This window comes from Coptis chinensis, chromosome 4 (genome assembly GCF_015680905.1).
Source record: "Coptis chinensis isolate HL-2020 chromosome 4, ASM1568090v1, whole genome shotgun sequence".
NCBI lineage: Eukaryota > Viridiplantae > Streptophyta > Magnoliopsida > Ranunculales > Ranunculaceae > Coptis > Coptis chinensis.
This window is the reverse complement of record NC_141459.1, coordinates 102447214-102470547: the sequence shown is the minus strand read 5'-3', so window position 1 is coordinate 102470547 and position 23334 is coordinate 102447214. Positions and strand designations below refer to the sequence as shown.

The 23334-nt window shown below is 35.7% G+C and overlaps 4 protein-coding genes across 5 annotated transcripts; 2 read left to right on the top strand and 2 right to left on the bottom strand.

Annotated features, from left to right (window-relative positions):
- Positions 1-346: 346 nt before the first annotated feature.
- Positions 347-1790, bottom strand: LOC147506417 (uncharacterized). The gene is made up of 4 exons (XM_086604256.1): positions 1654-1790; positions 1332-1550; positions 650-823; positions 347-539 (listed from the first exon to the last, which is right to left on the bottom strand). Exons 1-4 carry the CDS (start codon positions 1657-1659, stop codon positions 486-488), a joined length of 453 nt encoding a protein of 150 aa, XP_086460382.1. The 5' UTR covers positions 1660-1790; the 3' UTR covers positions 347-485.
- Positions 1791-5637: 3847 nt separating this feature from the next.
- On the bottom strand, positions 5638-7221 carry LOC147506416 (uncharacterized). The gene has a single exon (XM_086558577.1). The coding sequence runs from the start codon at positions 6820-6822 to the stop codon at positions 5836-5838; it is 987 nt and encodes a 328-aa protein (XP_086414703.1). The 5' UTR covers positions 6823-7221; the 3' UTR covers positions 5638-5835.
- Positions 7222-7340: 119 nt separating this feature from the next.
- LOC147506415 (Transducin/WD40 repeat-like superfamily protein) lies at positions 7341-14455 on the top strand. Of its 2 annotated transcripts, XR_015193738.1 has the most exons (10): positions 7341-7827; positions 10202-10414; positions 10519-10719; positions 10842-10949; positions 11156-11293; positions 11386-11637; positions 11850-12170; positions 12251-12452; positions 12564-12625; positions 14164-14455. XR_015193738.1 is itself a non-coding variant. In XM_086558576.1 (8 exons), the coding sequence occupies exons 1-8, from the start codon at positions 7375-7377 to the stop codon at positions 12410-12412; spliced, it is 1848 nt and encodes a 615-aa protein (XP_086414702.1). In that variant the 5' UTR covers positions 7347-7374; the 3' UTR covers positions 12413-12456. The 2 variants fall into 2 exon arrangements, 1 of the variants encoding a protein (XP_086414702.1); XM_086558576.1 differs by lacking the exons at positions 12564-12625; positions 14164-14455 and having other exon boundaries at positions 7347-7827; positions 12251-12456.
- A 594-nt stretch (positions 14456-15049) lies between these two features.
- AAS (Pyridoxal phosphate (PLP)-dependent transferases superfamily protein) lies at positions 15050-21845 on the top strand. Its single transcript, XM_086605766.1, has 13 exons — positions 15050-15188; positions 15274-15400; positions 15625-15697; positions 15877-16107; positions 16374-16537; positions 16784-16924; positions 17738-17797; positions 18477-18641; positions 18961-19017; positions 19912-19976; positions 20246-20369; positions 21096-21339; positions 21600-21845. Coding segments are annotated over exons 1-13 (1608 nt in total). The 5' UTR covers positions 15050-15186; the 3' UTR covers positions 21755-21845.
- The last annotated feature ends 1489 nt before the right edge of the window (positions 21846-23334 follow it).

Sequence of the window (23334 nt, the reverse complement as noted above, 5' to 3'; positions counted from 1 at the left end):
AGCATAGGATTCATCATTTGGAGCATTGAGTTATCTTATCAAAGGGCCGGATTCAATATCAATCAATTGGAATCAGAAGCAATATGATACATTGATATGAATATGTCAAATATTGGTACAGTGAATTGTGATAATTGGGAGCGGTTGTCTGTTATTCCTTTATGTAGGATTTGTGTGTTTTAGACTTTTTGCTTGAAGATCAATACGCACGATCTTTTATACATTGGTAAAGACAAATATATTCATCTTATACTCAGACAGTCAGACCTACATTGACACATGACATTGTGAGTTTGTGTCTATGGAGCATGGAAGTATGGATGCCCTAAAATCTGGCACATAGAGAAAACCAAATGTCTTTTCATTCAAATCCAAAGAAAACTTGGAAATCTTCTCAGCTACACTTCAACACAACAAAAACTATGTAAGTACACAACCAAAATATACATTAATGAAGTTTTAGTTTCATCATCGAAGTCTTTTCTTCACGCAGCACAAGATGGAGCAAGGCACCTTGAAAGGAAACCAAACATTTTCCGCTGCACAAACACAAACAAACATTTGCTTAGAGTTTGGACTTAGATGTATCCAATTATTCCAATAGTCTGAAGAGTGAAGACCATACAGTAAATTCTGGTTCATGTTTTACCTTCTTAGGATAAGTATACTGTAGCTGATCAGGAGGTATGGTGTACAAATCTTCATCTACAGCTTTTGGTGCAGTATGAACATATGGTCTTGCTGTTCGTGTCAAGTCATGGACCCTCCCTTGTTTCTTTTGCTCCTTTACATGTGGGTAGTAATTCTTTTCTGATCCCTTTGTCTGCAATTCGTATATGCATGATTATTACACATTCATTCCATATTCCTCTACACGTATCACCCATACAAGACATCATACAATGTCACACTCACACACACAAAAAAGCTAATAAGCAACTCAAAACAAAACGGAGATACTACTGAAAATCCCAAGTAGTAATCAATTTCATTTCTCTCTTCACCCATACAGAATTCCTGATACAAACATATATAGATAAAATGTTGTGAAATTTTCCAGCTTGGGGAATTCTGAACTACGAGCCTAATTATCAAACAATTTAACTGGTGCACTCTCTAAAAATTGGCTTTTGCTGTTAAAACTAGGACAAAATGCGCTCCTATTTGTACAAACTACAAAACCTATACATACATGGCAATGTACGTCATTATGGTATTCAGGCCAGGGAAGCATCAGTGCAACTCCTTAATAGCATCTCAATAGTAAAACTCAGAAGAAAATTTTATTTATCCTATACAATTGTAGAACAGAACAGAGTAAATTTGAATACCTTTTTACAAGCGATATTGCTGATTGGTTTCAAATATGAGTTATTATAATCCTTCTCATCATAATAACCAGAATACGAGTAAAGATCTCCTTCTCCATCATAAGAAGTGTAATGAAACAACCCAGCTTGTCTTGCAGACTCAAAGTACTGTGTAATTGGTAAACCATCTTCATAATCCCAGTTTCCAAATGCTGGAATATGGTGGGTTCTCACATAATCCTTAAAGCAACAAACAAACAAACAAACAAACATCAGTAACACACACACACAAAAGATGCAACTACACAAGTAACATGACTCAAACAAAATGTACTATACTTACATCCATTATGCAAAGTAGTCAAATGGGGATGTGTTTGTTTTCTGTGTTGTGTGTTGGAGAAGGAGAAGAAGAGAGTAAAGGAGGTAGGGTGGTGAAAGTGAAATAAATAGACTTCAAGCATTCAGCTAAAAAGGAAGAAAGGGAAGCCCCCTCTTTATTTTTCATTTTTTTTTTTAACTTTTGCTTTTGAGTATTTTTTCTGTCAGTTTGTGTTCAATATGTTAGCGTGTGACTAAAGTAAGTAATTCTCAAATCTCGAGGTATGCAGAAATGTCTGAGAGTGAAATACTCTCTTCTGAAATTTTGACCTTTAAATAAGCATTGAGTTTTGTGCAATGGCCTTAATGTCGGATTCTCTTTTGCTCAGTTGCCATCCCATTTCCAATGCCTTCTAGACTTATTGCTTTGCCCCTTCATCCATGGGGTATTATATGGATCATGTGTCATTTAGCTGTCGCAAATTTCGGTATATTTCAGAACTTTTCAGCAGACAAATTCTCAAGATTGCCATGGAAAGATCCGATTTGTCAACATTTTATCAGTTCAAACTTCAAAGTATGATGGAATTCTGTCACAGCATTGTTTTCCTTTGTACTAATACAAAATATTCTTAATACAAAATATTCTTACATGTGAAGTCTAAAATTTGGGATAGAATGAAAAATTTTATTTTCTTACTAGTTGCGACTTAGTATAATTATAGGGCCATTAATTATGAATTTGTATGTAACTATGTATTCAAACTTTAAACTTTGATTGTTTTATTCCATTTGAAATCTCATGATTTTATTAGATTTAGAGTTCTTAATTATTTGTATACATCTCTTGAGATATTAAATTAGATTTAAGCTATAAATTAATTATGGGAGTTTCAATTATGAAAACTACTTAACTCTCAAATTTATGTAGATCAGTTTTCTCTGTTATGTTAAATTGATGATGACAAATCGGCAAATGGCAATGGGCAGTCGCAGACATATCAGCTGAATGATATTTGATTAGCTGAATGATATTTGATTGATATCGTGATTTTGACCTTTGGGCATTTGGGTATGTGGTTCAAAATCTCAAATGTCCAATACTACAGTACTAGGTCGGCTACTATGCAGTAGGCACTAGCCAGGCAGAAATGTAGAATACCGACCAGTGGCAAAAGCCAAAAGGTAAATAAAACAGTAGTCACTATTTTATATGGTTGGGACCACACGACACGACAATTGCCATGGCCTGTGAGCCTATTTGAGTGTAGAACCAGAAAAAAGTTGTTAAAAAAGGAGACATGTATGGATGGGGTTCAGGACTTCAGGCCGTTCAGGGTATTGAAGTTGGTCCTTTTCTATGTCAAAGACAGGTGAGCATGTGGAGAGCAGTTGAGCTCGAACTCCAACTCTTCTGTGTTGTTGGCTTGTTGCAAAAGCGTACTTTCTTTGTATTCCTGTTGCTAGTATGGGAAGTACTTCCTAGATTTTTTGTATTCATTGGCCCATAGACAGATGATGCATGCGTACCTATAGACTATAGTGAGTATCAGGTTATCAGCAGAATGAAACTCAAAGCAACTCGCATGTAAATATGTAATACGTACATAACCCACCTGCCAAGCCCAAAGGCCCAATTGCCGCAGGATAGTTTTTGTTTGCTTATTTCTCTGGTGCAAATTTAAAGTGATAAGCAAAGTTTTGCATACTTTACTTACAATAACATACATGGGCGACATAATTTTCACTTCTTGGTCCTTAATACTTGACATGCAATTCAATTTCCCCTTCAGAGAGATGATCGAACTTCAAAAATTAAGTCGAGAATAGGATATTACTCGTATCTTAGTTTTCTATACTGTTTTTGTAAGTACGTTGCAAGTTATATGTGACTTTCTTTTTTTTGCAAATGTACAATTTGCATATCACCTTGCAAGGTTGCAAATACCTAATGTGGCTCAGAGGTGGCGGCAGGGCCGGCTCTGAGGGCCGGCCAACTAGGTGGCCGCCTAGGGCCTCCAGTTTGTTGGTTAAATTTTGGGCCCCTAAGTATAATCATATACCCACTAAACCACATGTAAAAGACTCAAAGTTGTTCAGTCCAGTCAAATTATATACAGTCCAGTCCACTCAAATATTGGCCCATGTCTTATGGTGTAAAAGACTTGTTTTTTTCTCAATAATATAGACCCATTTTAAGAAACTCGCCTTGGGCCCCTCAAAGTTCAGGCCGGCCTTAGGTGGTATCAACATGCAAGATTGCAATGTACATGCTTTCGGAGAGTTGGAGGAGTAAATTTGGCAGAGTTTGGCTTTAGCCTAGACAATTGTGTGGAAGACTAGGCATGTGGTTCTCCGATCTGATTCTCAAGTTTGGTCAGTCCTACAGCATCCTAATGAACTTGTGAAACAGGGCTTTGAGCCCATTTAAGGAAAAAACAAATTCAAATTACTTTGCTTAAGTGGGCATTCATAACCTACTAGACACTAGAGTACTACTAGTCCCATACTTCCATGTAGGGGTGTTTATGGGTCGGTTCTTACCGGTTTCGGTTTTAGGTCTATTTTTAGCGGTTCTTATTGGGTTCGGTTTTTTTAGGTTTTTTCTTATATTTTGAAAACCCGAACCCATACCCATTAATTAAGTCGGTTCCGATTCCGGTTTCAGTTCCTTATCGAGTTATATATTTTTATTGCTAAAATTTTTTTTTTTAGTTATATAACCGATATAAAAATTGGTTTACGGCGACTATAACACTTGTCATCGATATTTTTGTCCTCTCATAAAAAGTAATGGTCCTAAATTCAATAATAATATTTGAAAGTTATCTAAAATTTTTAAATACATTCTCATATATTATATGTATGTGTATATTTTAAATCGAACATATGTATATTATACTTATCGTGTCGTCATATATAGAATAAATACCACATGTACCACAATTGTTAGTTAGCATTGCACGATTTGTTATCTAATATATATACATGTAATATATCAAGTACACGCATTATTTTCGTTCATGCATTAGTTAATATAGACAGTGCATAAATTAATTCATAGTATATGACTATACGTATAGACGTAGACACGTAAATATTATTATTAATATTTATAATACACATATTTAATGTAATATTATAAAAGATGCATTTAATAATACACATTCACTATTATGCTAAATGTTATATATATTTAGTATAATTTTACACCTAACAAATATAGACTATATATAATAATAATGTTTGGGTTTGGTTTTATTTAGTGTAATATAATACTAAATTCTATATATCAAAATCAAACTAATTCCGGTTCCGATTCGGGTACCCATCGGTTTTTTACTATTCGGTTCTAACGGGTTCGGTTATTTATCGGGTCAGTTCTTAAAGACCCACTTTAAATGGGTCTAATATTTTAGGACCCAAACCCGCTATAAATGGTTCCGGTTCCGGTTCCGGTTCAGATAATTGGGTACCCATGCACACCCCTACTTCCATGAAGCCTTTTCCCTACTTTTGAAATTTTAATCTCCATTATATCCTTTGGGTCTGTGGGGTCCAAAGAGGAGTACTTATAGTAAAAAATGGGTTAGTACATTAGGCCCATGGGCTTAAGAAAAGCAAAAATTAAGGTCCCTACAAGAGATTTCTTTGAGGCATGCATTACTGCGGAAGCATCAAGCATGGCTGATGGCTTTAATTTTGTGAGTTTTATCACCAGTATAGTAGAATTACCATCACACAGGTCTCCTGTCAGAATTTGTATTCTAACCATTACAGTGTTCTGGTCTTTTGGAGATCGATATATAGCCATATAGGTATGAAGCTAAAGTGTTCAAGTTGAGAAATCTAAACATCAAGGTGATTTAATGTAACAATTTGATATCACAGACCAGTGCCATGATATTGCAATCGCATAAAGTCGATAGTGAAATGAAATGGCTTATTTCCAAATGAAATTTGCAACTTAAAATACAACTAATAGTTAAATGCGTAAGAAATGTAAAGAAAAACTGATCCCCATAATTGATTGGGAAGTTTTATAAATAAACTTGTCAAAGCTGTCCAGTTCAAACATCATCATATCATAGTGCACAAAGAAATTCGGAAAAATCTAGACAAATTCACATATATAGTACAACATTAGGGGTTCAACAGAATAAAACTAATGGTATTGTCTTAATGGTCTACTTCGAATACATTGTCATTCAATCTTCCATGCATATAGAAATAGGCAAAACTCAGGATTTGATGAAGTATTATCTTCTATCAATGGTTGCCGTTGCCCTTCATCTGTACTCAAAGTAGTAGTACTATCCCTATCAGTTTCACCGCCGTGACTACTACCATCTTTTAGGATATAGTTGTCTTGTCGGTTTTCTGGCGACCCTGGCTTGAAAATGAACAAGCCATGGCCTGACCCTGGAGTACTAAACAACCAGTCATGAACATCCCATAAAATTTGTACAGGCATTTTATTCACTAGAACAGTCTCATTTCCCCTGAATTTCCATTGTAGACTTGTAATATGGACCAACACAATACCATCTATGCTAATCCACATCTCAGGATCCCTAGGTCCCCCTACTGAATTCTCGACGACAATGTCATGATCTTTTTTCCTCTGATCAAACTTGGCTCTTGTAGAGAAACATTTCTTTGCGAAAACATTTTCTTTCTTCCACACTAGCACAGCATCTGCCAGAGATGGTCTTGACTTGGTTCTTTTGTAAGCTTTTTTCTTATAATCCCCTAATAACAGTACCACCTCTTCATCGAAAACCATGGCGACGTAGTAATCCATATAAGGTTCAGGACTGCCTGAGATTTTCGCCCTTCGAAGGTCCCAAAATACGTCAACTCTTTTCCCTTCCACATCAAATGGTTTGAATCCTTTCTTGGTCCAAAAATGCCATGGCTTAAAGTCAATTTTGCAAGTGTAGTTGTTTTCATCACCAGGACTATCAACTGTTATATTGAGAGAATGGTTGATAAGATTCTTGCACCACACAACAGTCACATTTCTACACATTCCGACGAGCTTTGCATGATAGACACACGTTACAGTGCATTGCGCAGACTTATTTCCCATGGACTCGTCCGATAATTTATCCGAAGAATGAGGCTCTATTAATGATTGAACTCTCAATGGATGATCATGATAATGATGATGATGATGATGATGGGCCATTCTAGGCTTATTAACGTATTAATAAGCCTACAACCTCAATGTTGGTAAGATAACATAAAACAACAATAGCTAAGAATTTCAATACAATGACTTTGAGAGCAAGCAATCATATAATAGGCCCTGGATAGCAGCTTTGAGATCCCTCTAGAGATAATCCCATATTTCAATTCAACGACACAATATTACTAGATTCTTTCTATGTACAATATTATAGAAGAACAAAAAAAAAATCTTGCCTGGTTGAAGACTGCCTCAATTGTTGAACTCTCGAAATTGCAATTATCAGATTACATTGAAACAAAATAATAAATAAAAAAAAGAAATAAAGAGGATGTGAAAATTATTTGTTTTGCTGTTTCTAGAGGGTGTCAAGATTGTGACCCCATAACTTATAACAGAAGAAAATTTCTCATCCTTCAATTCCAAACCGACTTAAATCCAGTCTTCATTAAATCTTGACCGTATATCACTTTTACAACTTACAAATCTCGATAAAGTTAAACTCAAACACTTGACTTTCTTTTCTACACTCGTTTTTTTCTAACCAAAAAAATGGAAGAGGAAAACGAAGCAGGCGAAATATACGACGGAATAAGAGCGGAGTTTCCGTTATCTTTCGGAAAACAAACGAAATCTCAAACGCCACTTGAACTGATTCACAACACTACGAAACGAAATTTCCCATCCCTTTCTTCTTCTTCTTCATCGAAAGATTGGTTAACTAGTACTATTAAAAACCCTAAACAGCCTCGAGATTCTAAAAAAACTCACATTAACTCGTATCCCGAGGAACCAAAGAATGAGGAAAAAGAAGAAATTGGGCCACCACCGGTGGTGTCGGATGAAGAGGATTTGATGATTGGGCCACCTCGGCCGCCGGGGCAGATGTCGGTGGAGACTGATGATGAAGATGAGGATGAGGATGGGGATGAGGATGAAGAAGAGGAAGAGGATTTGTATAGGATTCCACTTAGTAATGAGATTGTATTGAAAGGGCATACTAAGGTATATTTATTTGGTTTTCTATTTTGTTTAGTTTTACACTAAGTAGTATTAATTTAAACATCAATGAAATCATAGTACCTTAATGGTTTTCATGATGGTGAAAGAAAGTACGAGATTTCGGTGACAGTAGAGTAGCATGTAATTGTATAGTTGGGCACTTTTGGTGTAGAGTAGAGGAAATTTAGAAGGGACAGTGATTGGATGGATCAAAACTTATTATTTTAGTATGCCTTTTTTCCATTTTAACACAATATGGCTATGCTTGTAAGAGATGTAGTATATATCCAAACTTCGGATTTATGGGGTAGTAGTGATGACAGAAGCCATTGCTAATTATGCCATTGAGTTCTATGAAGATCTTTATAAAGAGCCACATATTGGAAGCCTAGGTTCGAGTACATAACTTTAGACCTTATTTTCTACAAGGATTCTGCCATGTTAGAAGCTCCCATCCTTGAATCTGAGGTCAAATTTGCTATTGATAAACTCGGAGGTGATAGTCAATGGACCAGGAAGGTATCCTATTGCTTTTCTAAGAAAAATAGTCATATTTGAAAAATGATGTGATGGAGGTGATCAAGGATGTTCATGATAGGTGCTTTATTGAGGGGGGCATTAATAACATATCCGGCAAATTCATTAAACTTATCATCAAAGAGGATGATCTATAGAGGATCGGCTATAGACTATTTTTTGGTTTGCTTGGGCCCATGTACAAGATTATCACCAAGGTGCTGGCCAGTAGATTGATAAAACTGTTACCGGTATAAGTTTCCACTTCCAAAATGTTCGCCTTTAAACACACATCCTCGACGGTGTCCAATTAGGTATTTGACTCCAAGATGAAAGAGGGTGGTAGTTAAGGTTGACAGGATGAAACCCTTCGATAATGTGGCTTGTAATTTTCTAGATCTCCTTTATAGAAATGAGGATGGGGATGAGGAGGATGAAGAGGAGGAGGATTTGTGTGGATTTCACTTTGTAATGAGATTGTTTTGAAAGGGCATTCGAAGGTATATTGATTATTGTGTTTGTTTTGTATTAATTGTTATATTTTGTATAGTTTAAAGTTTTGGGCATTTTAGACTGATTAGTATTACTGAATTATTGTTTTTTAGTGGGTAAGAATTCATCATGTTGTCTTTAGAGTAATGATGTAAGTGCATTAGGACTTAGAAGGAGCTTCTTGATATAATTCTATGATTTTTAGTGGTAGAACCTCAATGGTTTTCATGATGGTGGAAGCAATTACGAGATATTTTGTGACAGTAGACTAGCATGTATAGGTTATAGTAGTTGGCCACTTTTGGTGTAGAGTTGAGGAAATTCAGATAGCACATTTAGAAGTGGAAACAGTAGCTGAATTTGGTAGCTAATCTATGAGTGGGAAGGGACAGTAATTGGATGCTTCAAAACTTGAGGGGTCAGGGGAGTCAATTTCAGGGTTCAAAACGAAGTTAAGGAATTCGAGTTTAAATCTTTAATTGAGTATGATGCTCGTCATGACTGCAAGATGGGCAGACGGCTATGCTCATAAGGGATGTAATATCTATCCAAGCTTTGGATTGGAGGGGTGCTAGATAATGACAGAAACCATTAATAATTATGCCATTGAGGTTTATGAAAATCTATATAGAGTCACATAATGGATGCTAAGGTTGGAATGCATAGCCTTAGACTTTATTTTCTCGGGGGATTCTGCCATGTTAGACGTTCCCATCCTTGAAGATGAGGTTAAATGGGATATTGATAAACTTGGAGGTGATAAGTCAGTGAACCAGGAAGGCTTCTTATTGTTTTTTTTTTTTTTTGAAAATATTGTCATTTTTGAAAAATGATGTGATGGAGTTGATCAAGGATGTTCATGATAGGTGCGTTATTGAGGGGGCCTTAATACCATATCCATCAAATCCATTAAACTTATCTCCAAACAGGATGATCTGGAGAGGGTCGGCTATAGACCTTTTTAGTTTGCTTGGGCCTATGTACATATCACCTAGGTGCTAGCCAATAGATCGATGAAACTGGTGGCGGTATAAGTTTCCACTTCCAAAATGTTCGCCTTTAAACACATCATAGACTGTTGGGTTGTTACCAATTAGGTCTTTGACTCCAAGATGAAAAAGGGTGGTCAGGAAATGGTAGTCAAGGTTGACAGGATGGCTTGGAATTTTCTACCGAAAAAAGAAAACTTGTTCACTGTCTTTTTAATTTTTAATTTTTAATTTTGTGTATATTAAATGACAATCAGGCAAAGCATATACCGTTATACAGTTTTAGAGGCGGGATATAGCAAATGTGTTCTTCTAATTATGCTAAAATTTTAGAATGTTTGTACTATTTTCTAAGTACGTTTCTTTGTTGCTTTTGACAGGTTGTTTCAGCTTTTGCTATTGATCATTCAGGTTCCAGGGTTCTTTCTGGAAGCTACGACTACACAGTTAGGATGTATGACTTTCAAGGAATGAATTCTAAGTTGGCATCATTTAGACAATTGGAACCCTCCGAAGGGCACCAAGTCCGTAGTCTAAGTTGGAGTCCAACCGCAGACCGGTTTTTGTGTGTGACTGGTTCGGCGCAGGCAAAGGTACTTCCAGCATACTGTTATCCTGTATATGCTATCATTTGGTTATACCGTTATAGCTATCACTTGTGTGCATAATACTCATGGTTGATTCCTCTTTATTGCAGATATATGACCGTGATGGGCTTACATTGGGGGAGTACGTAAAAGGTGACATGTACATCCGTGATTTGAAGAATACAAAGGGACATATATCTGGATTAACGTGTGGAGAATGGCATCCTAGAGAAAAACAGACTATTCTTACGTCATCAGAAGATGGATCATTACGTATATGGGATGTAAATGACTTCAAAAGTCAGAAACAGGTAAGGACTGGTCATTTCGCTTATTTTACGGCTGTAAAACCACCACATATTTCAGCTGTTTGTGATGAGACTTCAAGAATATGGAAAATGTGTAGTGATAGTAATATTCATTTGATTGTTAGGTAATCAAGCCCAAGCTTGCAAGACCAGGAAGAGTTCCAGTGACCACATGTGCTTGGGATCATGAAGGAAAACGCATTGCTGGTGGTATGGGAGATGGTTCATTACAGGTTTTCTTCATTTTCTTTTTATGTACCTTTTTACTTAATTGGTGTTTGTATTATCAAATATTGATTACCCAAAACGTTCCTTGAGGGAATGGCAAAAAAAATAAAAATTACTCCCTTGAAATAGCTGGACCTTACTTTAAAATATTCCGTAAAGCTCTGTTTACCTTCTTATTTTTAGTTAGCAGCTACTTATATTTGATTTACAGGTATGGAGCCTAAAGCCTGGTTGGGGAAGCAGGCCGGATATACTCATTGAAAAAGGACATGATGATGATATCACTGGGCTTAAATTTTCTAGCGATGGGCGGATACTGTTGTCAAGAAGCACTGATTGTTCGCTGAAGGTATTCTGTTTGCAGTTGTTTATATCAGTTAATTAATATATTTTTATTTTTTCTTTTGGGATGTCATCATATTCTTCTATATTTATGCATAGGTTTGGGATTTGCGACAAGTGAAAAAACCTCTTCAGGTTTTTGAAGACCTTCCAAATCATTATGCACAGACGAATGTTGCATTTAGTCCTGATGAGCAACTTATCCTAACTGGAACTTCTGTCGAAAGAGATAGCACAAGTGGAGGTTTGCTGTGCTTCTATGATATGACAAAACTTGAACTTGTTTCTAAAGTGGGAGTATCTCCAACTTGCAGTGTTGTCCAATGTGCATGGCACCCCAAGCTGAATCAGGTAAGTTTGCTTTGTACAATATGGTACATATTTACAACATGCAAATATGGACTTGAGATAGTGTGAATATATTGTTTTATTTGGAAAAAATTCACTTGTATTCATTTCCAACTAATGGCTTATTTCATGGGATAATTGTTCATTTCCTTTTTCCCCTTTTCAGCTGGTGTTAGGAAATACTAAGAACTATTGACCATCTGCATTTTCTGTAGGTATTTGCTACAATTGGTGACAAAAGGCAAGGTGGAACCCATGTACTTTATGATCCATCCCTTAGCGAGAGAGGAGCTCTTGTATGTGTTGCACGCGCACCCCGGAAAAAATCTGTTGACGATTTTGAGGCGAAACCTGCAATTCATAATCCTCATGCTCTACCATTGTTTAGAGATCAACCTAGCCGTAAACGGCAGCGAGAAAAAGCATTGAAGGACCCATTGAAGTCACATAAGCCTGAACTTCCAATGACTGGACCTGGCTTTGGAGGAAGAGTTGGTTCTACTAATGGAAGTATATTGACACAGTACCTTCTCAAGGTAAACTAGTTTCTTTAACATATAGGTAACATTGTGGCAACGTTAGAGACTTATATATAACTTACTGAACTTCATTGCAGCAAGGGGGTATGATTAAGGAGACATGGATGGACGAGGACCCAAGAGAAGCTATATTGAAGCATGCCGATGCAGCTGCAAAAGATCCTAAGTTTATTGCGCCAGCATATGCAGAAACCCAACCTGAACCTGTTTTTGCGAAGTCTGATTCTGAGGAGGAATGAAATTGACCTGTTCAAGCTCTATCACATGGTTTAACCTCTGGTATTCCTCTTTTTCTTTTGTTCATGCTCTAGTGTTCTAAGATCTATGTGATATATGTAGTATAATTTCTTCTAATATGTTACATGGATCCCCCGCTTGTTTCCTATGCAGATATAATCAAATATATCTCACCCCAACTTGAACTCAATTAAAATGCCCCTGCTGAAGCCAAGGTATGTACTGGTTTATTGATTTTTAGAGTCGTCCATTTTTTGTTATTTTTGTTCTTGGAAATATTAGTTATTTTGTTCAGCATAATGATGGAAGGGTTTTATGTTATCCAAGACATCTTAAATTGTTCTTCTAAGCTCTGGATTGTGCTAAATACCTTGTCCCCTCTTTTGTGCTGAACCGCTCATACATCATGGATTGTTAACCTTTTCAAGAAAAATAAAGCTGAACTATACTCTGCCTATGATGTATCCCTTAACATTAAGCAGTCGCATTGACTTTCTTTTTAAGAATTTCAACACAATATTATGATGTAGTTAGCTGTTTCTATGTTATTAATAGAGTTTGTAAGTGGTTTTTGATTTTTTTTATGTAATATATAGAATATGTACCAGTTTATTAATTCACCCTGATTTGCTGTCCCATCTCACGGGAGATCTGGAGTCAATTTTGAGTCAATCTGGGGTGTATCGGGTTGGTCCTCGGTCAGGGAGAGATTTGCTATTCTCTTCCATTCACCTGAGGGGTGTCAACTGTGGAGCATTATACTTTTTAGTATCATGTAGGCTTTGTGGCTGGAGAGGAATAGGAGACATTTTGATGGTTGCTCTATGGCAGGGGTGATTATATCGATTAAAGGGTTCATTTTCCTTTTGTCAAAATTTTGGGAGGAGTGGAGACGCCTTTTGAGGACTTTTTTTCTTACCATTGGCCACTTGCATACTTGCATTGACATTCTCTTTGAGAAAATCAACACGATATTGTTATGTAATAACTAATAAGTATTTCTATAGTGTTAATAGAGAAGCATTGCTATCGTGTTGAAAAAAAGGTTAGGTAGAAAATGTTAAAAGCACATTGTTATGTATATTTGTAAGTGGCTTACTTGTCAATACTTGGGTGGTTGGTCTCAAGGTCTTGGGTTCGATTCCCACCTTCACTGGGGAATATGGGGAAATAAGGGGGATTAGGCAATAAAAGTTTTAACTATCAAAAAACAAATTTGCAAGTGGTTTTTGCATATAATATGTACAGTAAGTTTATTTATACACTTCAAAGGCAATACACAAATTAATACACATTGTCATTTTTACTTTCTCAAATTTCTGAATGGTACTGCATAGAAGATTGAAAGTTCTCATTTTTCTTCAAATCTTTACATACACAAAAAATAAAAAAGAGAGAGAAGAAGAAAATTTTCCATATGGTGTAAATTGATCTTGTCTATAAGTTTCCATAATACTTACTTTGTTGCGAATGAATTGAGGTATAATTTTTGTAATTACAGGTTGATTTTAGATTCTGTAATGATAAGGGAGTGAAGGTTGTCAGGGAAATTTGTTAAATGTTTGCTGAGAACACAAATATAGAAGCAAACAGTGGAGCTGCATTCTTGGCTCAATCCTCTTTAGTATAGAAGACGAATTTCCCTGCAGTTTTTATTTATATTTATATTTATTTTTGTAATTCCAGCGTTTCCTTTTATATGCCTTGATTGATACTCCTTTTATTCTCTGTCTAATCTGTATGCCTTTAACAGGTGCTCTCTGAAACAGCGTTTGTGGGTACTACTATGAAGAAATAAGGGCTGACGGTTCAAAATTTGAGAGAATAGTCATCCTTATGTTGCAGAAGATGGATCAGTGAATGATGTAATAGGAACTTGCATAGCACATTTGAGAGATGCTGTTCTTCCCCGATGAAGGGAATGATAATGATATGCTTTGTTTACTTGTATGTTGATACAAATTTTACACTTCCAGTGATCCTTCAGACATCATCAACCTGTTATCTTCAATTTATGTTATCCTGTACATAATCATTTTGCAAAACACAATATCTTTGTAGAACGTAAGAATCTTCTTTCTGCGCAAACTCTAGCTATAGGTTTATACTTTGTTCAAGGTTGCTATAGGTTTCTAGCAGTTACGCAGATCAAACTACCATCAACTTATGAAGCCAGATACTGTAAATGTTGTGCCGAAGTTGCATATAGTTGTGCTTCTTGCTCCTGCAGCAACTAGTTGGACGCAAAACCAAGGACAAGTCGTGGTAACTGGTAAGCACGCCCAGAGTCTCCACAAAAAACCGTGTTTTCTGTTTTCTTAAATGGAGGGACTCTATGTACTTTAGTCACAAAACCACTCACTAGTTTGAGTGGTTGCTCCTTAATGTGACAGTTCAGGTTTGCAGGGAAGCTCCAGAGTCCAATATCATATTATTCGTTTATTCCACAACAAGAAACAAGAAACAAGAAACAAGAGAATATCCTGCATTGGACCACGTGCAACACGTGCAAAGGTACTAACCCAAGTACATGGCAATCACAGAAGACAAGATTTGATTGGCTGGAAGTAAAATTTCATTTCATTCCCAACGATGAAAGCACTCAAACTAATTAAACGGCTCCCACCAACTGAAAAACACGTATAACAAAACACTTTTCTGAAAAAGTGAACGTGTACTTTTCTAGTTTCTTGTTATAAAACATTCAGAGTTTACCAAAAAAAGTGAAGCAAAACTTCAAATTCATCACAGCACTTGTTCTCATCCATTCTCAAACATGTAAGAATTTCTATACATTTTCCTTTTTTCTATGTAATATTGTACTGTTGCATGTATTGATGTTTGCTGTGTGTCTATATGGTAGGGAGAAAGAGAATGTATTGAAGCCAATGGATGCTGAACAACTAAGAGAGAATGCTCATAAAATGGTTGATTTCATTGCTGATTACTACAAAAATATCGAAAGCTTTCCCGTTCTTAGTCAAGTTGAGGTAACTCATGCACCCTCACTTTATTAACGTTTCCGTTAAATTTTTCTTCTTTTCATGATTCCAAGGTTGTTTCACACTAGTTGTATGAGAAACTAACACTGTTACGGCCCTCTATTTATTTATTTTATTATTATTATTATTTAATCTTCTCGAAGAAAATGCTAGTCTTACCTCGTTTGTGATTTCATGGTGTTTGAAGTACTTTACGTTTATGGTCTTTGCAGCCTGGGTACTTACGCAAGCTTTTACCAGATTCTGCACCAAATCATCCTGAACAGTTTCAAGATGTCCTTGATGGTAAAGTTCCTCATTCTCTTTTCTCACTCTAATAAACATAATATAAATATTTTATATGTTGTTCAGTCGTTTATAAGTTTTGTGTTTTGCCAAAGAGTTGAGAAATTTAACATATTCTTTAGGCTCCTGGTTACTTTCATGCTCTTTCCATTGATGGTTACAACTGGTTTTGTCTGCAGATATTCAGGCGAAAATAATACCAGGGGTAACCCATTGGCAAAGCCCAGATTATTTTGCATATTTTCCTTCTAATTCCAGTACCGCCGGATTCTTAGGAGAAATGCTGAGTGCTGGCCTCAATATTGTGGGTTTCAGTTGGGTGACTTCTCCTGCTGCAACAGAACTGGAAGTGATTGTGTTAGATTGGCTTGCCAAAATGCTTAAGCTTCCTGAAGCTTTCTTTTCACATAGTAAGAAAGGGCTTATTGAAGTTATTTTATCTTAATATGTGGAATATAAACTTTATCTTTTCCATGTTCATGGTCCAAAGTTGAGCATTCACATGTCTCCTATAGGCAATGACTCTGTTTCATTCGCTTTCCAAAGTCATACTACTCTTTTTTCCCTTGTCTTCCTTCCTCCTCTGGTATTAAATTTTTCTTGGAAGGACTTTTGATGGTTCTGTCACTCGCCACAGTTGGTCTTTCATTGTAAGATTTTTCGTGGTTGTTTGCAGGGCAAGGTGGTGGTGTAATTCAGGGTACAGCAAGTGAAGCGGTTCTTGTCGTATTATTGGCTGCTCGTGATAAGTTCTTAAAGAGGTTTGGGAAGAACTCCCTTGGGAAGCTTGTGGCATATGCATCTAACCAAGCACATGCTTCTTTACAAAAGGCCTGCCAGGTATTAATAAACACACAGCAGAAGAAATAAAATAAAAATGACTGCAATGGATCCACTTTGAATGGATTCACATTGGGAGTTCTTTTGGTAATACAGTTCTAATCTTTAAGTACTAAGTAAGGATGCAACTGTTCATGAGTTTATGAACTTAGGAGTTTTAAGGTTGTATATTTTTCATAAAAAAGGAGTGACTGTCAGTCAAATATATGTAAATTATTAAGTGGTGAGGTGGTTTTATGATGACAGATTGGAGGAATTCATGCAGAGAATTGTAGATTTCTTGAAACGAACGCCTCTACCAACTATGCCCTTTCTCCGGACATACTTCGCAAAGCCATCTCCAAAGATATTGCTGCGGGATTAATACCTTTTTTTCTATCTGCTACTGTAAGACCAGAACTTATTTCATTTTATTAATTTCTTAGCTAAAAGTTTCATCACATCCTCTCCCTAACTTGTTCTGATATTTGTAGAAAATGTTTCTTGGCATCATTCGTGCCTCCATGTTCTTTATTGGCTTCTGTTAGTGAGCATGCATGTAGGTCTAAAGGAGGTGGTACGTTGCCGATGAAATGGAGATTTTGATGTCAATGTTAACAGATTTAGATGTTAGCACATCAAGATATCACTTGAAAACTATCAAAGTTTTGGTGCGATTATGTCATCATATTGAGTAACTTTTGTCAACAGAAGCAGTGCATATGCTAGTCTCTATGAGCAATATGTGCCTAGAATTCATAAGCTTACTTTTCTCCATCTCTCTTTGTTTCCCGCTTTTAATTATTTTTATAAACTAAATCTATTGATTTAGAGGTTCAGCGATTTAGTGAGTGGCAGTTCTTTATCCCAGTCTCAAAACAATTTACGACTTTGCCTCTAATGGACAATAGTCATAATACTCATTTGAAACCATCTTAGTTTGCATCACTGTATTAGTATGTGGTATTTGCTTCTCTTATTATTCTCAACGAGATATCAATCAGATAAGCAACTCTAGTATCAGTGTTTTTAGAAAATGGGGACACATTTCAAACACTAATATGGTGGCTGTTTTGAGGGAGTAAAGACCGCTAGAGGTTTATGATCTATATTCAAGTTAGATGGTATTCATTTTCTTTTTGAGGTTAGAAAAAAATGCCTAGTTATTCAATATCCATAGTTGGAACTTGAGACTTACAGATTGAAAATTTGTTATTTCAGGTTGGCACAACGTCTTCAACAGCTGTGGATCCGTTGTTGGAATTGGGAAAGACAGTTAAGGTAACATAAAAAGATAAATTATGTGAGATGTAACACCAAGATCAACTACAGAAAATGTAAAGTAGTCCTGCATTTGTATAATAGCATAATTTAACATCAATACAATAATGAGTCTTGATGTTGGCACCTTAACTGATCATGTTTCCTGTTGAAAGATCTAGCTTTTTAGGATTGAGTTTTAAGGTTTTCTCTAAAAAAGCTGCATAATCACAAGGATGACAAAACTCTAAGTTTATTCCCTGTGCTATGATTTCAGTACTAGAGAACAAAAAGAAAAAAATGGGCCTGCAAGTGCAAAAGCCAAGAGCCCAAGACTTTCTACTGTTCTTAAATCTTACTAAATCTTCAATACTCAAATTTTCCTATAGAAGTTGTTCCTTCTACAGTTTGTTGGATTTCACGTTTGGGGATTGGGACAATGGTAAGGTTCCATCATGACCTGGAGGTCATGGGGGTTCAAATCAAGGAAGTGGCCTCCTGTGGGTAACTGGTAAGGCTGAGTACATCAGACCCCGCTATGGCGGGAGCCTCGTCCATCAGCTTAGACCTTATGTTCTCCTGGATTTTTACTTATAATGATTCTACTTTAGAGTATCTCTGCATATGGTTTTGATAGAAGCATTCCCATCCCAACTTTGTTAATGTTTTCTGTTTAACAACACTACTTGTATTGTGATAGGGTAATGATATGTGGTTTCACATTGATGCTGCGTATGCTGGAAGTGCTTGCATATGTCCGGAATATCGTCACTACATTGATGGTGTGGAGGAAGCAGACTCGTTCAATATGAATGCACATAAATGGTTCCTTACAAATTTTGATTGTTCGGTTCTCTGGGTTCAGGTATGTGACTTTATGCATTTGAAACCTGTTGAACACGGTGGGTTGTTTTTTGTTTTTTTTTTTTTTTTTGAGAGAGAGAGAGAGAGTCATTTGAATCATATTCTGTGGCGCCAATTTCGTCCTCCGATTCGTTTGTGTAGAGTATTATATTTGAGGAATGACAAGTAAAATAAGATTCATGTTATTTTCTGTGGTGTCAACTTTACCCATAGCAAACAGGTCATTTTCAGAAAAACAAATGCAATTTCATTTGCTTTTGAAAAATCCCTGTGTATAGTTTTAGTTCATAATAACCTATAAGTTATTTTCTTCGTTACAGGACCGCAATGCTCTGATTCAATCCCTTTCTACAAATCCTGAGTATTTGAAAAACAAGGTAAACTTCATCCCATACCGTACTCATTTTTGGGTACTTTTTGTGGAGTTGTTGCCAATTGGTGTGGAAAAATTAATTGTTCAAAGAAGTCAAGTTTCACCATGCATTGTAACTGAAAAATTGCCATGAATTTCTGTGATTGCCTTAGTTTGGTACTAGGGAGAGATTCCAATATATAAGATAATGGGATGTGAATGAAGAAGATTGGGGAAGGCTAAAACTAGTAACTAGAAAAGATTCTAATGTAAGAATGTTGGTGTAGAATAAAGAAGAGATGAGTTTGGAAATGCGAAAGTATATGTACATTCAACATTGCCCTTCACGATAAAGTTTAGCATAGGTATACAGTCTTCATGTCATGTTCTCTTGAGACAAGTTGGGACTGTTCTTGTTCTCATCACTTCTTGAATCTACGTTATTGCTTTCTGAACCAAGCAGTGGAGCTTCTCTAGCAAGTACCTCTGCCCTGTCAAGTATGGAAAATATAGTTGTTGGTTCATATCCAGAGTAGCACATTTCTTTTAGAGAAGGACTTGGTGAATTCCCAATTATGATGAAGATACACTGAGTAGATTTTGCACTATTCATTGTTTCTTTAATGGAATTGAATGCACATTAAGTCTACAACAGAAGGCTCCTCAATAATAATGGAAAATATAGTTGTTGGTTCATATCCAGAGTAGCACATTTCTTTTACAAATACTAGGTAAAGAGTTTCTGCAGCCTGGCACATATTTTCTAATGGCAATGTGATAAATTTCTTATAAGTGTAGAATTATGTTCTGCCATTTTACGATATCCTTGTCTCAATAATGTTGACCTTTAACTGAGTTGTGACTTGTTAGTTAAGTTTTGATTCGACATATTAATAAACGTATATTTTGATACTTCAAGGCTTCACAAGGAAACATGGTTGTTGATTACAAAGACTGGCAAATTCCTCTTGGACGTCGATTCAGGTGAAAATATGACTTGGATGTGTGACCTGTTCATGATTCACTTATTTTACTCTTTGGATTTTTTTTCTATAATGGTAGAAATAGTCCTTTTTGGAAATTTAGAACCACCATAAGGAGCAACTCTAGAAAGAGTTCTTCAGAGGATTCTGTCTTTGTCGTTTTGTCTTTGAACTACTCATTCTTCGCACTCCTCGAAATTGCTATTCCAACTTCTCTGTTAGGGCCGTGTAATCATACAAGCACATATCTAATTCACAGTTGTATTGCAGATCACTGAAACTGTGGATGGTCTTGCGGTTATATGGTTTGGAGAATTTACAGTGTTACATAAGACATCATATTAAACTGGCTAAGCATTTCGAAGAACTTGTCTCTCTTGATTCAAGGTTTGAGGTAATAATAGTCTTGATATTAAAATTTTATGTTTAACTCTATATATTGCATTTCCAGCAGAATTTCATATCAACCAGTATTTGTATCGTAATTTGTTCATTTGGTGCACCTAATCCATCTTAGACTTCGAATGCTTTAACTGAATCTCCTAGAAGTGTCAATATTTTCTCTGAAAATAAGATTTGTTTTCGAAAACCGGAGTATCTGCTTTGTTGGTTTGAAGATAACCTGTTTCCGGAAGTGCTGCCAATGATGTTTTGATTCCAATACAAATCAACTACAGGATAAGGTCTAACATGAATCATGAGCACTAAGTTTCAGCCGAGTGTACAGATATAAGTGATTCAAAAAGATTGGCACCTACCATCATGAAAGTAAAACGGTTAGTGTTTAGAGTTGTATATATAATGATCTCATTCCGGCCTGTGGAAGTGAAGATGCACTAAACATTGTGAAATTTGATCGAGTATGCCTACATAGATTCAAATTTTGTCATTAGTACACTGTTTCATGTCCTATCATTGGATCACCTTCTGTTCTAGGTGCATGTTGTTTTTAAACTATGATTTGTTAGTTTTCCCTGGTCTGAAGTGTGTAGTTTCATATTTTATATGAGCTCATGCAATTTAATTGTTTAAGCTCATAATAAAGAGTACTTTTGGGGTTTACATTGTACATTGTTTGGTGACCATTTTAACAGTTTCAAATATCTTTTCATACTTGCAGATTATGACACCTCGTACATTTTCACTTGTTTGTTTCCGCCTTCTGCCCCCTAATATTGATGAGGAATGCTGCAATAAACTGAACCACAACTTGTTGGATGCTGTCAATTCAACTGGGAAAATCTTTATATCACATACAGTAAGTTCATCACAACCTTGTACGTTTTTTAGAATGCCACAAGTAGGTTACTGTAAAATTAGGACTAAGAGTATTTTGATGTCTACCTCCGATGAATTGGAGAGACTCTTTTGATTGTATTATAGACAAACGGTTACAGTAGATGGAAAGTCTTCATCCAGTTTAGGAAGATCTTTCTCAAATATATGCAATACAAAGTATGGAGAGAGTAAATATCTACACAAGATTTACATCCAACTATAGAGTATCTACTTGAGATATACAGCTAGCTAAGTATACAGCAAGATCTACAGCTAGCTGTGCCATCCTTCATACACACATTAACAGTTACAGTTCAGGTTAAAGTTACTTAGTTCGCCTTATGAGTTCTCTTACTTGAGTATGGCATTTTATGCAGGTTCTATCAGGGAAAGTATATTCTACGTTTTGTGGTTGGTGCTCCATTGACAGAAGAGAGACATATTAATGCAGCATGGAAGCTGCTGCAAGACGGAGCAACCAGATTGTTGGAGGGGTTGTAGATTATTATTGTAGTTCACACTTGAAAATTGTTGACAATATCCATTATTTGTGCTCATAATTGTTTGAAGTGCTAAGGAAAGTTACGTATCAGTGGTGCTTTGTTGGTTTTCACGCTAAAACTAAAGCATTTCTTGAATAATGTTATTATGTAAGTTGCAAAAGTAGTTAAACTTCACTTTAAACTCCAAAAGTATAAGGATACCAACTCACTGAACTAAAAGTCTAAAAGGGCAGGACTTGTATTGGAATAGGAAGGGCTTAGTAAGTGGCTCCAACAGTTGGATCAAATCTAATTTAGACGCTTTGGTGAAAGTAGTTGTTGGTTCATTTTGGACTTGGGAACTTTAAATGGCCAAGTTAATTCTTGTTTTTATTCATAGCCAAAAAAAAACTTGTTTCTATTCAAGTCCGTTCAATGAAATCTTCAATTCTCCATGTCAAAATGATCAGGGCGGCTCAACCATATAGCAAAGTAGGCCTCCGCCTCCGAACCCCCTATAATCCAAAAATCCAAAAAAGTTAAAACAAAAACCCACTCTTGCTTTTCATTTATTTTTAAGATAAAGGTTTTTAAGAAAAAAGTTAAAACAAAAACCCACTATTGCTTTTTATTTATTTTTAACAATTGGATAAACGTTTTTACATTGTCAAGTTAGAAACTATAAAATCACGTTAAAGTAGTGTTAAACACATAAACTCTTTCAGTTCTCTGGCCTTCTCCAACAAAAAATAGTACACCTCCATAACTAACTAAAATTATTTATCACCTCATAACAAATAATCAAGTATAACGTCAACAATTCATTCTTGCCTATATAATTTTTTTTGCCTTCTATATGGTTTTTCCCTATAATCTTGCTCTCTCTCTTTCTATATTTGTTTTATTTGGTGTAGAATTATTCTGCATTCTCTCTCTCTTTATTCGCAGTTCTTTGTTAAATAAATCTATTGAAGTTTTAAGTTTGTGTGAAAACTATTCCAGAAAGAAAAAATAAAAAATTGGGATCATATGAAATAACGTAAACAAATCAATAACATGTTGTGAGAAAAAAAAAAAGATGTAACAATTTTTATTTGTTAAAATAGTGTTAAACACTTAAATTCCTTCGGTTCCCTCGCCTTCTCCAACAAAAAATAGCACATCTCCATAACTAATTAAAGTTCTTCAACCCCATAATAAATATATAATCAAGTATAACACCAACAATTCAATCTTACCTATATCATTTTTTTGCCTTCTATGGTTTTTCCCTATAATCTCTCTTTCTTTCTTTCTATATTTGTTTTATTTGGTGTAAAATTATTCTGCATTCTCTCTCTATTTGCAATTATTTGTTAAATAAATCTATTGAAGTTTCAAATTTGTGCGAAGACTATTTAAGAAAGAAAAAAGAAAAAGCTATGATCATATGAAATAACGTAAATAAATCAATAAGATATTGTGAGAAAAAAATAAAAAAGATTGAACAATTTTTATTTGTTAAAGTAGTGTTAAACACTTAAACTATTTCGGTTCCTCATTCGCCAACAAAAAGTAGCACACCTCCATAACTAATTAAAGTTCTTTATCACCCCATAA

What these genes read in the sequence shown, in the direction of transcription:
- LOC147506417 (XM_086604256.1), bottom strand. An exon ending in GCAATATCGCTTGTAAAAAG is followed by an intron (nt 824 to 1,331) that starts GTATTCAAATTT and finishes TACGAATTGCAG; the next exon opens with ACAAAGGGATCAGAAAAGAA. An exon ending in AGTATACTTATCCTAAGAAG is followed by an intron (nt 540 to 649) that starts GTAAAACATGAA and finishes GTGTTTGTGCAG; the next exon opens with CGGAAAATGTTTGGTTTCCT.
- LOC147506416 (XM_086558577.1), bottom strand. Translation starts at nt 6,822, where the DNA reads ATGGCCCATCATCATCATCATCATCATTATCATGATCATCCATTGAGA.
- LOC147506415 (XM_086558576.1), top strand. Translation starts at nt 7,375, where the DNA reads ATGGAAGAGGAAAACGAAGCAGGCGAAATATACGACGGAATAAGAGCG. An exon ending in TATTGAAAGGGCATACTAAG is followed by an intron (nt 7,828 to 10,201) that starts GTATATTTATTT and finishes TGCTTTTGACAG; the next exon opens with GTTGTTTCAGCTTTTGCTAT. An exon ending in GCACTGATTGTTCGCTGAAG is followed by an intron (nt 11,294 to 11,385) that starts GTATTCTGTTTG and finishes ATTTATGCATAG; the next exon opens with GTTTGGGATTTGCGACAAGT.
- AAS (XM_086605766.1), top strand. An exon ending in CTTTACAAAAGGCCTGCCAG is followed by an intron (nt 16,538 to 16,783) that starts GTATTAATAAAC and finishes TTATGATGACAG; the next exon opens with ATTGGAGGAATTCATGCAGA. An exon ending in CTCCGATGAATTGGAGAGAC is followed by an intron (nt 21,340 to 21,599) that starts TCTTTTGATTGT and finishes TCGCCTTATGAG; the next exon opens with TTCTCTTACTTGAGTATGGC.